Source organism: Mus caroli, unplaced genomic scaffold (assembly GCF_978045245.1).
Source record: "Mus caroli unplaced genomic scaffold, Mus_caroli_1 scaffold_16, whole genome shotgun sequence".
NCBI lineage: Eukaryota > Metazoa > Chordata > Mammalia > Rodentia > Muridae > Mus > Mus caroli.
The window spans coordinates 688,707-703,332 of record NW_028227271.1 but is presented as its reverse complement, the minus strand read 5'-3'; the positions used below and the strand labels follow the sequence as shown (position 1 = coordinate 703,332).

The 14,626-nt window shown below is 41.0% G+C and overlaps 1 protein-coding gene and 1 pseudogene across 2 annotated transcripts; both read right to left on the bottom strand.

Moving 5' to 3' along the window:
* Window positions 1-205: 205 nt before the first annotated feature.
* On the bottom strand, window positions 206-10,863 carry LOC110310856 (gametocyte-specific factor 1-like). 2 transcript variants are annotated; one of them, XM_021183975.1, is made up of 7 exons: window positions 10,822-10,863; window positions 5,948-6,045; window positions 5,634-5,754; window positions 5,375-5,476; window positions 2,385-2,451; window positions 815-882; window positions 206-311 (listed from the first exon to the last, which is right to left on the bottom strand). In XM_021183975.1, exons 2-7 carry the CDS (start codon window positions 6,038-6,040, stop codon window positions 298-300), a joined length of 465 nt encoding a protein of 154 aa, XP_021039634.1. In that variant the 5' UTR covers window positions 6,041-6,045; window positions 10,822-10,863; the 3' UTR covers window positions 206-297. The 2 variants fall into 2 exon arrangements, with proteins under 2 accessions (XP_021039634.1, XP_021039633.1); XM_021183974.2 differs by lacking the exon at window positions 10,822-10,863 and adding an exon at window positions 9,266-9,386.
* LOC110310112 (MARCKS-related protein pseudogene) lies at window positions 7,214-13,259 on the bottom strand (annotated as a pseudogene).
* Window positions 13,260-14,626: the final 1,367 nt, after the last annotated feature.

Below are 14,626 nucleotides of genomic sequence, written 5' to 3'. Positions count from 1 at the left end.
CATGGAATAATTTCATATTATTCCATAGATTATTAGATTATTAGCTCATAGAATGATGGTATTTCCCCTTCTATTAATAGAAATAGGCAAATAAGCTCCATAGTCTTTAGGTGACACACAAGAATGTGAAAACAAGAAGGAATAAGAAATCAAGTAAGTTTGTTAAAGGAAAATATTCTTTATTTAAATAAAAGCATGCTAAGATGACAATCGCAAATTTATTAAACGTTGAGATTTTCCTAGGGTTAAAAAATGACTTCTATTTGTCTGTGGGCATTTTAATTGGCAATGTCTCCATCAGTTTTTCTGACCTGTGGGGAGAAAAAAAAAACGATTGAAGTAGTGTCATTTTCACAGCTTGAGATGTGCCAGTAGCATTTGGAAACAGCCTTTTCCTCAGTCTGATCAGAAGTCCCCAGGACTTGCCCTGTGTCCTACTGTCAGTCAAGGAGGAGCAGAATAATTTTTCCTCCTGGGCACTGAACCAGGATCATTTATATATGAGGCAATGGTGTTATCACTAAGCTGAATCCCCAGACCAATGTTTTTATTATTATTATTATTATTATTATTATTGAGTCAGGATCTTATTCTGTAACCCTGACTGTACTGGAACTCACTATGTAGACCAAGCTGGACTTGAACTTACAGAGATCTGCTTGCCTCTGTCTTCTGAGTTTGGGGATTAAAAATGTGCACCACCACACTCCATAGCTTTAATATGTATGTTTAAAGAAAGATTTGTCTAAGAATCTTTTCCAGTTTAGGTCACAATGTTAAAAGTTTGATGTTAACCCAACAAAGGTTATTTTACCTCTTCCCCAAGACTTGAAGCTGTTAGGATGCTTATCAGCCATAGCCTCTTGTAGGTCTCTCGAGTCACTATAGAGAGAACCATGAGAAAGTTAATAGGGAGGCAGAAATGGGGAATCTGTTGATATATCCAGTTCCAGGCAGTCAGAATTACATTATCCAACATAATTTATATTAATTGCTAAGGGTTATAGTAGGAATCATTTGATTTCTGTCTTTTGTTTCATATGGTTCCTCTATGCCTTCCATTCTCATGTAGTAGGCGACTCCATCAGTGGCTCCTATAACTCTTGTGTGTGCTCTCTCAGCTTGTTTGGCTAGGGATCTTGAGCTATTTGTATATAGATGGTCTCCTTAAGTCTGAGAAGTTGGTATTTTGTTCTTTACAGAATTATGACCATTGTATAGGCCTTGATAGAATACAGTCTTGAGTGAAGTGTTGAGAAGGAAATTACCCAGAGCCACACACATTGTGTGTGTGTGTACCTGCATGCTAGAGGTCAGTGTTGAATGTTTCTTCAATTGTTTTCTACTTTATTTTTAAAAAATGTAAAATTTTATGTATATCAGTATTTTATCTGCATATACGTCTTTGCACCACATGTGTGTCTCGTGCCCATGGAGGCAGGAAGATGATGTTGGATTGCTGGAACTGGAGTTACAGGTGACCTGTGATCTGTTGTGGGGGCTGGCAATCAAACCTGGGTCCTCTGAAATAGCAGCAAGTAATCTTAACTCCTAAGCCATTCTCTAGCCTCCTATTTTTTTTTTTTTTTTTTTTTTTTGGGTTTTTCGAGACAGGGTTTCTCTGTGTAGCCCTGGCTGTCCTGGAACTCACTCTGTAGACCAGGCTGGCCTTGAACTCAGAAATCCGCCTGCCTCTGCCTCCCGAGTGCTGGGATTAAAGGCATGCGCCACCACGCCCGGCTAGCCTCCTATTTTAAAGTGTGTGTGTGTGTGTGTGTGTGTGTGTAGGTCAGTGGACAATTTATGGGAGTAGTTCAATCACCATCTGGGTCTTGGGGATCAAACTCAGGGTGCCAGCCTTGGCAACAAGCACCCTTTAACCCTCTGGAACATCTCACCAGTCCTCCACATTATGATGATGATGTTGTTGTTGATGATGATGGTGGTGGTGGTGGTGGTGATATGGGGTCTCTTACTGAACCTGGAGTTTGTTGAAAGGTGGTTCTAGGGAACCTCCTTTCTCAGTCCCTGCTTTCTCAGTGCTGTGATTATAGGTATACACCACCATACCTTACTGTTTTGTTAGCCTGGGATCTGAATTCAGGTCCTCATGTTTGTGCAGCAAGCATTTACCAGCTGAGCTACACCACCTGATCACAAATCTTTAAGTTAGTGACTGAAGCTCATGTATTTTAAGCCTATGGCCTAATGGCCATTTTCCCTTTAAAAGACTAACTTTAGGATTGGTAAGTTGACTGAGTGAGCAAAAGTACCTACTGCCTTGGGCCTTACAACCTGAGTTTGAAACCTGAGTTTGAAACAAACATTTAAAAAGTCACACTTGTTAACTTGAACGATGGCAATGAGCATATAGTTTATCTTACCTCTCACAAACTAGCTTCTTTGGAGCAAAAGTCTCAAGAACAAATGAAGGAAAATGATGCGCATGATCTAGAAAGTAAAGAATGAGAAAGAAGAAACACAATTCCTGAGCATTTTCAGATTGTTGTAGGGAAGGCTAGCTGGTAGCAGAGCCTTTCTTTAGTCTTCCTGTATAACTGTTGCTGGGAAGCGGTTGCTCTGACAGGGACACCACATATTCACCCCCTTACAGTTAGGTGTGAGTATACAGCTGTTTTACCAGGGGAATATGAATGCAAGTATCTTTTCAAATCAGGTACCTTTCCAGTCTCCTTTTGTGTCATCTTTGGAAACTAAATTTGGAAGGTTGACAGCCACAAGCTGAAACAAGCTTGTATCCTCATGTCGTTATTAGCGACTGAATCTGTCTCAGGTTCTTTATTACTGTGACAGTGAACAAAAGTGACTTGGGGAGGAAAGGGTTTATTCTGCTTACACTTTCAGGTATCAGTGAGGGAAGTGAGGACAGGATCCTAGAGACAGGAACTAAGGAGGCGGCTTGATGGCTTGCTCAGCCTGGTTTCTTAGGACACGGAACCACCAGTCCAGGGGTGAAACTACCCACAATGGGCTGGAGCCTCCAACATCAGTCACTAATCAGGAAAATGACCTTCAGGCTTACCTATATCCTGTGGAGGCATTTTCTCAATTGACGTTCTCTCCTCTTACATCACTCTAGCTTGTGTCAAGCTGACATAAAACTAGTCAGTACAGTACTTGCACTGACATTTTAAATTATAACATTAACAAAATTCAGAGCTTATATTATGGGAAGAAGTATTGTTCCAATATGTATGTTTAATTATTTTTGTTGTTTTGTTGTGCTGGAGTTGGAACCTAGGACCCTGTGGATGTTAGGCATGAACTGTGCCCCTGGGCCAAAGCTCTTTCCTATGTTCAATATTAAGTTTGATTATGAGACAGACTCTTTTTTTTAAAGTTTAAAATTTCTTTTTTTCCTGCATTTTTTACTATATATTTACTTTATTTACATTTCAAATGTTGTCCCCTTTCCTGGTTTCCCCTCCTAAAACCCCGTTTCCCTCCCCCCTTCCCCTGCTCATCAAACCACCCATACCAGCTTCCTGGCCCTGGCTTCCCCTACACTGGGGCATAGAGCCTTCACAGGACCAAGGACCTCTCCTCCTATTGATGATGGATTAGGCCATCCTCTGCTACATATGCAGCTGCAGCCTTGAGTCCCTCCTTGTGTACTCTTTAGTTGGTGATTTAGTCCCTGGGAGCTCTGGGAGTACTGGTTAGTTCATATTGTTGTTTCTCCTGCGGGGCTGCTAATCCCTTCAGCTCCTTGGGTCCTTTCTCTAGCTCCTTCACTGGGGACCCTGTGCTCAGTTCAATGGTAGGCTGCGAGGATCCACCTCTGTATTTGTCAGGAACTGTTGGAGCCTCTCAGGAGACAGCTATAACAGGATTCTGTCAGTAAACACTTGTTGATATCTACAAAAGTGTCTGGGTTTGGTGATTGTATATGGGATGGATCCCCAGGTGGGGCAGTTTCTGGATGGTCATTCTTTCAGTCTCTGCTCTACAGTGTGTCTCTGTAACTCCTCCCTCTTCTAAGAAGGATCGAAGTATCCACACTTTGGTCTTCCTTCTTCTCGAGTTTCATGTGTTTTGCAAATTGTGTCTTGGGTATTCTGAGCTCCTGGGCTAATATCCACTTATCAGTGAGTGCATATCATGTGTGTTCTTTTGTGATTGGGTTACCTCACTCAGGATGATATTTTCTAGTTCCATCCACTTTCCTAAGAATTTCATAAATTCATTGTTTTTAATAGCTGAGTAGTACTCCATTGTGTAAATGTACCACATTTTCTGTATCCATTCCTCTGTTGAGGGACATCTGGGTTCTTTCCAGCTCCTGGCTATTATAAATAAGGCTGTGATGAACATAGTGGAGCATGTATCCTTATTATATGTTGGAGCTTCTTCTGAGTATATGCCCAGGAGTGGTATTAGTGGGTCTTCAGGTAGTACTATGTTCAATTTTCTGAGAAACCACCAAACTGATTTCCAGAGTGGTTGTACCAGCTTGCAATCCCATCAGCAATGGAGGAGTGTTCCTCTTTCTCCACAAATGAAGCAGACTTTTATAGATGGGCATTTTGAAAATGTGTTTAAGAAATGACTTCATTCAGACTGAAAACTGATGATGTCTTTTTATTTATTCTGTTTTTAAAATTAATTAATTAATTAATTAGACATTGTTTCCTCTATGTGGTCCTGTTTGTCCTGGAGCTTTCTGTGTAGATCAGGCTGACCTTGAACTCACAGAGATCCTCCTGCCTTTGCCTCCTGAGTGCTGAGATTACAGGTAAGTTACAATGTCTGGCAAGATGGGAAACCCTTAATTTTTATATGTAAGTTTAGATTTTAGCTAGATTACTATTTTTTTTAAAAGGAACAATAGCTATTGAATATACTTTTGTGTAAGAAATAGTTGTTCATTGAGTACATTAGAAAAGAGCAGAGTGGCTGGGCAGTAACAAAAATACCCCTGTAGCACAAGACTGTTTGTACATGGAGTTGAAGGTGGGGATATCTCCAATTGGGGATGTGCTTATGGCCAGTTTTTGATAGTTTCCTAGCACGTAATTTGCACTATGTGAATAAGGGCCTATGTGTTGAGTCTGAATTTTCAGCTGCACAATCTTTACCATGTAAATCAGGATGATTTAGCCTCTTTGGCTGATCAAGGTTTCATCCTGGTCAAAGGCTGTGACAATGGCATGCTGGACTACAGCTCGGTTAGACTACTGTTTTTGACTGGGCCATCCTTCTAGAGACAGGTGACATTCTTAGTCTTAGTGATTTGTAGAGAGTTGTTTTTGTGAGAAGAGCATAAGTATTTATTACTTAGTCTGTGTTTACTATCTGCTAGTTCTAAAGCACACTTCTGCTCACAGTTCTGTTCCGTTTCACCCTTGCTCACCCACGTTCCAGACATCAGGGTCAGGAAATTGACTCCCAGCACTGGAGAAGTTTTCATTTTCTTCAAAAACTGGGTGAGTAATCTTTTGAAGATTAAGTGGCTCTGAAACAAAGTAGAAAAGAAGTTCTTGAAGTAGAATATAAAGTCAAACTTTTATCTCCTCTGTTTGACTAAGGCTTCGAAATCATCCTGAGATGTGGGGATGTTGGAAGCCATAGAAATTTGGTCTTATCTACCTGATCTTGAGTGAAAAGCTTACCATCATCCACTGCAGTCCTGTTGATACAGTTGGCCTCATGTTCCTTGAGCCTTTTGATTGGGACCACATGACAAGCATTATATTTGCAGTTAGCCATCTTTTTAGCTATCTTTGGATTTTTCTAGAAGGAATAATTCTTGTTAGGTTTTTTTTCCTGTGTTCCATCCTTCACTCATTTCTGAATATTTCTGAAGAGATATTATATCTCAACTTTAAGAACAATTAGTTTATAGCTATGATCAGAAGCAAAAAGCAAAACCAAATAACTATCTTTTTATACTCTGAAATTTACAGTTATTATTGGGGAAACTTACCTTTTTGCATGATGCCAGATGGTACTGTAACCTGCTGGCAGGTATCTTGTGGTTTGGATCATAAGGACAGAGCTCTATGGATTCCAACTCCATTAGTCCTAAAAGTCAAGAATCATAGGTTAGAAAAGGAAAGATTACCACTTAAGATCAAGTCTTGACATAGGCCTATTTTCTATTCTTAAAAGCAATGTGGTATTAGGGCTGGAGAGAGATGGTTCAGCAATTAAGATTGGTTTCTGCTCAATCTTGAAGCCTGGAGTTCAGATCCCAGCACCCACTCTGGATGACTGACAAATGCCACTCCCAGGGATCCCACACCTTCTTCTTTTCTCCTTCTCCTTCTCCTTCTCCTTCTTCTTCTTCTTCTCCTTCTCCTTTCTTTCTCCTTTCTCCTTTCTCCTTTCTCCTTTCTCCTTTCTCCTTTCTCCTTTCTCCTTTCTCCTTTCTCCTTTCTCCTTTCTCCTTTCTCCTTTCTCCTTTCTCCTTTTCTTCTTTTCTCCTCCTCCTCCTCCTCCTCCTCCTTCTTTTTGGGACAACATTTATTCCTTTTCCAAATGTTACAGTAAATTCAGGTGAAAGAATGGTTTTAGCAGTTAGAAAAAAAAAGTACAAATCTGGGGTTTGGCCATTAAAAGTTATTTACAAAAATGGGAGGAAAAAAAAAAGACAACAAGAAGTTGTTTCACATTACAGACCTCCCTCCCTCCTGAAGCCTAACACTTGCTTATCAAGTCAGAGACTTGGTTGTTTTCACAAGCTGGAGGTTTGAACTTGAGTAAGACATTTATAAAAACCCAGACGGGGCAATGTCCTCCCCAGCCCAGGTGCCACTAGGCACAGCATAAGAGACTAAGAATTCAACAGGGGAAAGGCTGGACACTCAGGGTTTGGGAGTATAAGCCCCCCACTTCTGGCTCAGGGGGTTGAGAAGTAGGATAAACAAGACGAACTTGGAAAAGAATTGGAAACCCAGCAATTTGCCTTCTGCAGGGATGGGGCTCGGGAAGGAGGTAGGGACAGGGCATTTCACATCACTAACCTAACGTGGGAAACCGCAAGGGACCATCTTCAACTGGCCTTAAGAGTAAGACCAAATGGCTGATGGGAGAATCCACAGGAGGGCAAAAAGGGAGCATGGCTGGGAGGGAGCAACAAGCCCCTTCCTTTTTGGGCACAGCAAGGCAGCCAAGGCACAAGGTCCAGACAGTGACCTCACAAGGACAGCACAGTTTTTGCAGCTTAGAAATCACCCACCTGTCCCCACCCCTACTCATTTTGCTCAGCACTGGCAGGTGTGGGGCCACTCTCTGGGTCCGAGGGAGTGGATGGCTCTGCAGCCTGGGGCCTTGCCTCTTCTTCTGTGTCTCCTTCCTTGGAGGCAGCACTAGCCTCTGCCCCCTTGGCCTGGGGCTCTTGGCTCTCAGGGTTGGCAGCGGCCTTTTCTTCTTGGGCAGTGCCCTTGTCGCTGCAGACGCTCATCTCCCCCTGCTCCTGCTCTTCCTCTGTTGGCCAGGAGGCTGAGGAATCACCCCCACCCTCCTTCCGATTTCTCTTGAAGGACAGGCCACTCGACTTGAAAGGCTTCTTGAAAGAGAATTTCTTCTCCTTCTTGGGGGTCTCCTTGGGGGCGACCTCCCCCTTGGCCTCAGCTTTCTGGCTAGGGAGCACTGGCTCGATGGCATCACCAGTAGCCCCAGCTAGCTGCCTCATTTGTTTCGTTCACGGGTGGTGACTCCCCTTCACCCTTGGGGGGTTAAGTCTCCATTGCTTCTCACGTGGCCATTCTCCTGTCCATTGGCCTTCGCGGGGGAAGCGCCCACTGCCTCCTCGGCGGTCACGTCGCCCCCCCCCCCCCCGCCCCACACCTTCTTCTTACCATTAGGGATACTCACCCTCAAGTGTGTGAATGTACGTGAGCACACCCACACACCACCCACACAGACATATTAGAATAATAATAATAATAAAAAAATAGCTTAGCTGGTTAGACCATAGGGGAAAGTCTCTGTTCTTTGTTTTAATTTAACATTATACATACTTGTAGGTTGCTTTAAACAGAGTGCTTATTTCTCAAATAGAATATTAAACAGGCAAGAATTCCTGGAAAAATCCACAGACCTGGATATGATTAAATTCTACACTTGTGCACTAGAGAAAGCAAGGCTCGGGAAGCTGCTTCCTTAAGGGTCCATCCCTCTTCTTCATCTTCAATTTTTCTAAAACTGAGCTACTAATTGTCAGCTAAGTCAGCATAACCACTGAGAAGGAATCAGAAAAGTGAACTAAAAATAAACCATCTCAATTTTGCTGCATTTTACTGCCAATAGGAAGGACTCTCCCCCTCATGGCTAGCTGTCTTTAGCTATCCAAGTAGACATTCATTTCAAGGACTTCCAAGTTTCTAAGCAACAACTATAGCTGAGATTTCTACAAAGCAGTGATGTATAGTTTGGTGGTGGTGGTAGTGTGTGTGTGTCAGAAAAGATCAAGTATGAGTGGTATAAGCGATAGGGTTAGAAAAGTACCCTAGAATAGCACATTTCAATTTGGCTGTGTACCATGGCTAAGGCGTAGACAAAGAGTATGGAGGTAGACTGCTAAATATCAGATTTTCCCAGGGCATTTTAGTGATTAAACCTAGGGATTAAGACTGAGGTAGCTTGGGCCAGAGAGATGGCTCAGCAGGTAAAATACCATGACTGCTTTTCCAAAGGTCCTGTGTTCAAAACCCAGCAACCACATGGTGGTTCACAAACACCTGACACCCTCTTCTGGCATGTCTGAAGACAGCTACAGTGTACTTATGTATAATAATAAATACATCTTAAAAATTTATATATTAAAAAAAAGACTGAGGTGATTTTGGGAACACAAGCCAGGATGATTCTTTATGTTTTCATTGCATATTAATGAATATATTAGAACCATGGATACTTATAATGAAGTGAATTGACTTTCTGAAAAATTAAAGCTCATAAAACCTGCTATTATGATTATCTTTAGATTAAAAAACAATAATGGAAAAGGTGTTTTAATATTTGTATGTAGTCTTCAGAAAATCTGTTATTTCAGCCAATGGCTTAGATAAGCATGAATTTTGGCCACACTTATAAGTCTGATATTAATAAGCCAAATAAATAAAAAAAGATTGTTGGAGGATACACAGTGACAATAGGTAATATTGATTTGTTCATTAATTAAAAATCCCTTTTCCCATGGAGGGAGGTCATGACTTGATAGAGGCCATTTGATTGACTATGTTAGACTCCTTGAAGCCACCATCATACTTAAACGTAGCATAAGGATCGTGAGATTTACCTTATTCTCGAAGTACTGTGTCAATGCAAGAAGTTTAGGAACACAGAGAGCAGAGCACCCTCTAGTTAACAAAGGGAATCAGCTTGCTGTCCAAGCTTGCCGTTCAGCCCCTCTCCTCTCACCATGGATTCTATGTTTCTTAGAAGTTCAGAACGCTTTGATGTCATAGTAATGTCTTAGAGAAGTGGTTCTCAGTCTGGTTGCACGTGGGGATCACCAGGAAGTTTTAAAGTGACAGAGCCTTTAGTTCTACTTCAGAACTATGGGGTCAGAATCTTAAGGATACAGGCTGGCTGAGTATGCCTTTAAGAGTTTCTCAGGAGATTCTGAACTAGGTTACTAGGTTACTGCCACCATTACTAGGCTTTGCTCTTAGGTAATTAAATGTTTTTAGAATGGTTCTTCAACTTCACAAAAGGAGCTACAGTATAATCGTCGCAGTAAATCCCTAAAAACTACCCGTTGCCACAATAAGCCCCACCTTTAAGTCTGCTCCATTTCTTTATGGGGAACCATAGAAAGTGATAGGACAAGCTCATTACACACTCAAAAATCAAAATTTTAGTTTATTTTTGGTATACCATATCCAATATACCAGGCCCTGAGCTAAATAATAATAAATCATTTAATCTCTTCCATACTTGTGTAAGGAATTATCATCATTTAATGGACGAGGAAAACCAACTTATTAAGTATAGCCTAAAGGCTTGCACGTATTTCAGTATCCTTATTAATATTGTTTGGGGCAAGACACATAGAAACTGAAAGATCTGATATGTAGCAAACAGCTATGTTATCACTTTACATAAACTAATCAACATAATACAATCGTTTTATGAGATACAAATTACTATCAATGTAGTCCCATTTAAAGGTATATAAACTGAACTAGGTGGTAACTGACAGAGTTGAGATGCAAATTCAAGCGACCTGGGCTCTTAGACAATAAGTCATAAGGCTCAGCTCATTGCACTGAGCTACTTTAAGAGTTTGATTCTGACTGGTATCTAAGGGTAGGTTTTCCCCCTACTAGCTGCAGCTGGTGTTGCCAGATTCCAGCAATATTCACTGAAGGTGGGGAGGGGGTATAATATGAAATGGGACTCCATTCTCCCACCTCCACCCAGGATTTTAGGCTCATGTGAAAACTCCTGATATGGAAAAAATGGGATTATTAAACAGTAGAGAAAAGGCTGTGGGAAGGAAGTAGATACAAAGATATCTCAGACTTACCACTTCCCTGGGATCTTTTACTTTCTGCCTTGAAAGAAACTTGAAAGTTTCTTTAGGTAGAGGGCTCAGGCTTAGTTGGAATATAAGATTTATCTCAGTGTTAAGATTTATTCAAATATCTAAGATTCAAAAATCATTATTGATTTTCCCTTGAGGAAGTTACGTCTGGTTCTTCCTACCAACCCCATGCTCCCCAAAATAAGATTCAGACTCAAAATATATTTACAAATACCTTAGTCATATAGCCAGACTCTTTTCTAACTAGATCATAACTAAAATTAACCCACTTATTTTAACCTACATTTTGCCACGTAGCTGGTTACCTGTGCTCAGGAACTATGTCTTCTCATATCTTCTTGGTTGGATCTTCCTGCACCTGGCTCTATCCCAGAATTCTTTCTCCTCTTAGATGTCCCACCTTCTATTTCCTGCCTAAGCCATAGGCATAGGCTATGATACATCCAAACAATATATAAGAAAGTCTCTCTACATTTTCTTACTGATATAATCTGACTCTTCATCATGGTTTTTTTTTATCAATTTATTCTTAATAATTAAATAAATTATTAGTTTTATATCTTTGAGTTCTCAAAACAGGTTCCCATGAACTTCTGATTCTTCTGCTTTTCCCTCCTGAATGCTGGTATTGCAAGAACACCATAAACCCCATTTGTCTCCATTTAAGAACCAAGCCTGACTTAGAAAAAAGGCTGTAAGGCAGCAGCTCCAGGACCAGACCCATAAGTCCTAGAAACTAGGCCACAAGACATTAGCTCTAGGAACAGACCATAAAATCCAGAATAAGATCATCAAACTCCTTCCCAAAGAACAGCCTGGGGATAATGAAAAAAAAGGAAATATCTTATCTCAGAATGGGCCATCTGTGATAGGCAGCCCTATTTCATCCTATGGTCAATCATTAATGTTATAAGAATGCAGACCACTGACCACCTGTGACCCCTAGCACCCATCAATGAAATTTTAGATTACTTAATCCTTATAGAGAGTTCCCCTTGGTTCCCTATAAGAAGACTTGAATGCCTTAGTCTGGGGTTGCCATTTTGGAGACTGGTTGTTCCCACATTACTGGATGTTTCTGCAGAATAAATGCTCTTTGTCTTTTGAAGTAGAAACGTTTAGTTTCTTTGGAAAGTAGTTACGTCAAATAATGCTTTGCTGGGAAACACAGGTAGAAGGATGTCTTGCTAAAGCAGACACATGGAACAATGTTTTCCTGAAGCAGACACAGGTGAAAGGATGTTTGGATATAGCAAACACGTGAAAGAATGCAGGATGAAGGATTATAAATATGATCCCACAGACAGTGGGAGATGAGCACTGAGCATTGGTTTGGTTTGCTCCACTTTGCTAGTCTTCACTAACATCCTGTATTGGTTCACCTTACATAGCATTGTTGTGTTCAGCTTGTGATAAAGATGCTATTGGGAGAAACTCACACAGAAGTACCTGCAGCAGCTTGTCACTTCTGTGGCCTCACCTCAGGTTGATTGGTGACACTAGTGGCTTCTTCAGGATTGAACTACAGCTTCTGGTTCATGCCTGGTGTCTGCCTGGCTGGAGGATTAGTCTGCAGCTGCTAAGATGTATTTGGTGTTTGCTACGGGACTGAACTGCTGCCAAAGAAGACTGAGCTAATACACCAAAGAACTATTGCTGAACAAGTCCACTTCCCCCCATATCCTAATAACTTTTCTCTTCCACTACCTCTGCTGGGTGGTAAGCTAAAGGAAGAGTTGGACCCTTATTAAAAGTAGGCTACAAAAATTTTGTGCCTACAGTCTTTGCATACTATTTGAGTCTGGAGGTTTTCCTTCAGCAATTTTTGAATCCTTATAGTATTACAGTGTGTACCACCATGCCTGGTTTTATGTGGTGCTGGTAATCAAGCCTAGGACTTCATATATGTTGGGCCAGAATTCTGTCAATCGAACCATAACTCTAGCCCTCAATAAGTTATTATAACCAGTATATTTGCTGAATGGTTGCTGTATCTAAGAGAGGTTGTTGAACATGGGTATTTCTCAGATGTGTTCCCTGCGACATTTGCACCAAGACCTCCTTAGGTACCTGGAAATTCAGGTCCTACTATAGGTTATCAATCCAAATCTCTGAGAGCTGAAACTGATCTCAATTTGTTGTGCAACAGCTTCCTCTTAGAAATTTTTACATTCCACCGTGTAGGGAAGCCCTTTAACCAGGAAGGTAAACAACTCAAAAAGAGCTTAGGGAAGTCCCTGAAACTGATTAGATTCACTAGACCCCTCTCTTCCAGAATAAGCAATAAAAACTGAGAGTGCTTCTCAGAAGAGAGTGCCAATCTGCAAAGACTCTGATACTGGACCAGCTGTCTGGAAGAAGTAGAAACTAGCTGAATTGTCTGGAAGATGTTTAGACCAACTGAGGCACTTGGAGAGAACACTCTCCAACCAGTTGAGCTGCCTGCAAGCTGCACGGGGCTCTCCAGGTTCCCAGCTTTGTGATCTGTTATCCATGTTTGGATGGACGTTGGTGAAGCAGCTGTCCTTGAGTCATTTCTTGTATTTCTATAAATAACCCCTCACCCATATTCCTGTAAGTAACCCTAATAAAGCTCATGGTTCATTAACTTGGAGTCTGGTGGTATCTGTACTTTGGAATGTTATGGGTGTCCTATGTTGGAGAAGAGTAGACATGTGTGTTGTGTCTCCCCAGGAAAAGTTTTGTTATACCTTTTTTTTTTTTAACATACCTTTGTTACCATTGTTAAGTAGGATTGTTCTCAGACTTGAGGGCACACTGGAGTCTCCCAGAGAATTTGTTGTAGGATAGCATGTGTTAGGGGCCGGAGAGATAGATGGCTTAGCGGTTGAGTACTTGATGCACTTCCAGAGAACCTAAGTTAGTTTCACACCATCCACCTGTAACTTTAGCTCCAGGGTATCTGATGTTCTCTTCTGTCCTCCTTTATCATGTGTTTGAGTGTACACACACACACACACACACACACACACACACAAACAAAAAACCAAAACCAAAACATGCCTGCTCTACCTTAAGATTTTGGGTTGAGGGTTGGAGAGATGTCTCAGTGGTTAAGAGCTCTGGACACTCTTACAGAGGTCCTGAATTCAATTCCCAGAAACCACATGGTGGCTCATAATCATCTATAATATGATCTGGTGCCATATCCTGGCATGCAGGTGTACATGCAGATGCACTCATACATTAACTAACTAACTAACTAACTAACTAACTAACTAACTAACTAAATCTTAAAAAAAGATTTTGTGTTCAGTAGGTCTTGAGTGAAGTCAAAGAATTTGTGTGTCTAGTAAGTTTCTTTTAAAATATTTTGTTTTATTGTTTATCGAACCTAACAAGTTTCCAAGTGCTGCTGCTACTGCTGGATCATGCTTACTGATTCACTGTACTAAATACTACAAAGGATATCAATATTAGATATCATATCTGTCAGTAGGAAGGAGCATATGATGTGGGTGGGAGAGAGAGAAAGCATATGCTTAAAAATATAACAAGGAAGCTAATCCCAGCACACTGGAGGTAGAAGTAGGAGATCAGAGGTTCAAGTTTATCTTCAACTACATAAGGAGATAGATTGAGTATAGCCTGGGATTTACAAGACTTTCTCAATCCTTGCAACCATGTGATTATATATATATATATATATATATATATATATATATATATATATATGTGTGTGTGTGTGTGTGTGTTAGAGAGAGAGAATGTATATATGTTTATATATAAATATATTTATGTTTTATGTTTATAAATAAAATATAGTGAACATGTCATTGAATGGAATAGTTAGAAAGAGACCAGGGTCCTAAAGGATGCTGGGGCCTAAGGGTCAGTAGAAAATAACAGGCATTCTTGACCAGGATTTAAAGGGTAAGTGTAGAGGTGAATGGAGCTGGTAGTAGATATTTGTTTGGTGTGTGCTTTGTCTGGGACATTTGGGGAGGGGGAAGGCCAGAACAGTTGGTACTGCATTGTGAGGAGCCGTGAAAGCCTGTTCTTTTCCTCAGCTTCCGCCCACTTCTTACTGAAGTACTGCACAACCAGAAAGAGGAAGTCTCCTCTGCTGAGGGTGCAAGAGGAAGCACA

What these genes read in the sequence shown, in the direction of transcription:
- LOC110310856 (XM_021183975.1), bottom strand. Translation starts at nt 6,040, where the DNA reads ATGGAGTTGGAATCCATAGAGCTCTGTCCTTATGATCCAAACCACAAG. An exon ending in CAGGACTGCAGTGGATGATG is followed by an intron (nt 5,477 to 5,633) that starts GTAAGCTTTTCA and finishes ACTTTGTTTCAG; the next exon opens with AGCCACTTAATCTTCAAAAG. An exon ending in CCCTGATGTCTGGAACGTGG is followed by an intron (nt 2,452 to 5,374) that starts GTGAGCAAGGGT and finishes TTTACTTTCTAG; the next exon opens with ATCATGCGCATCATTTTCCT.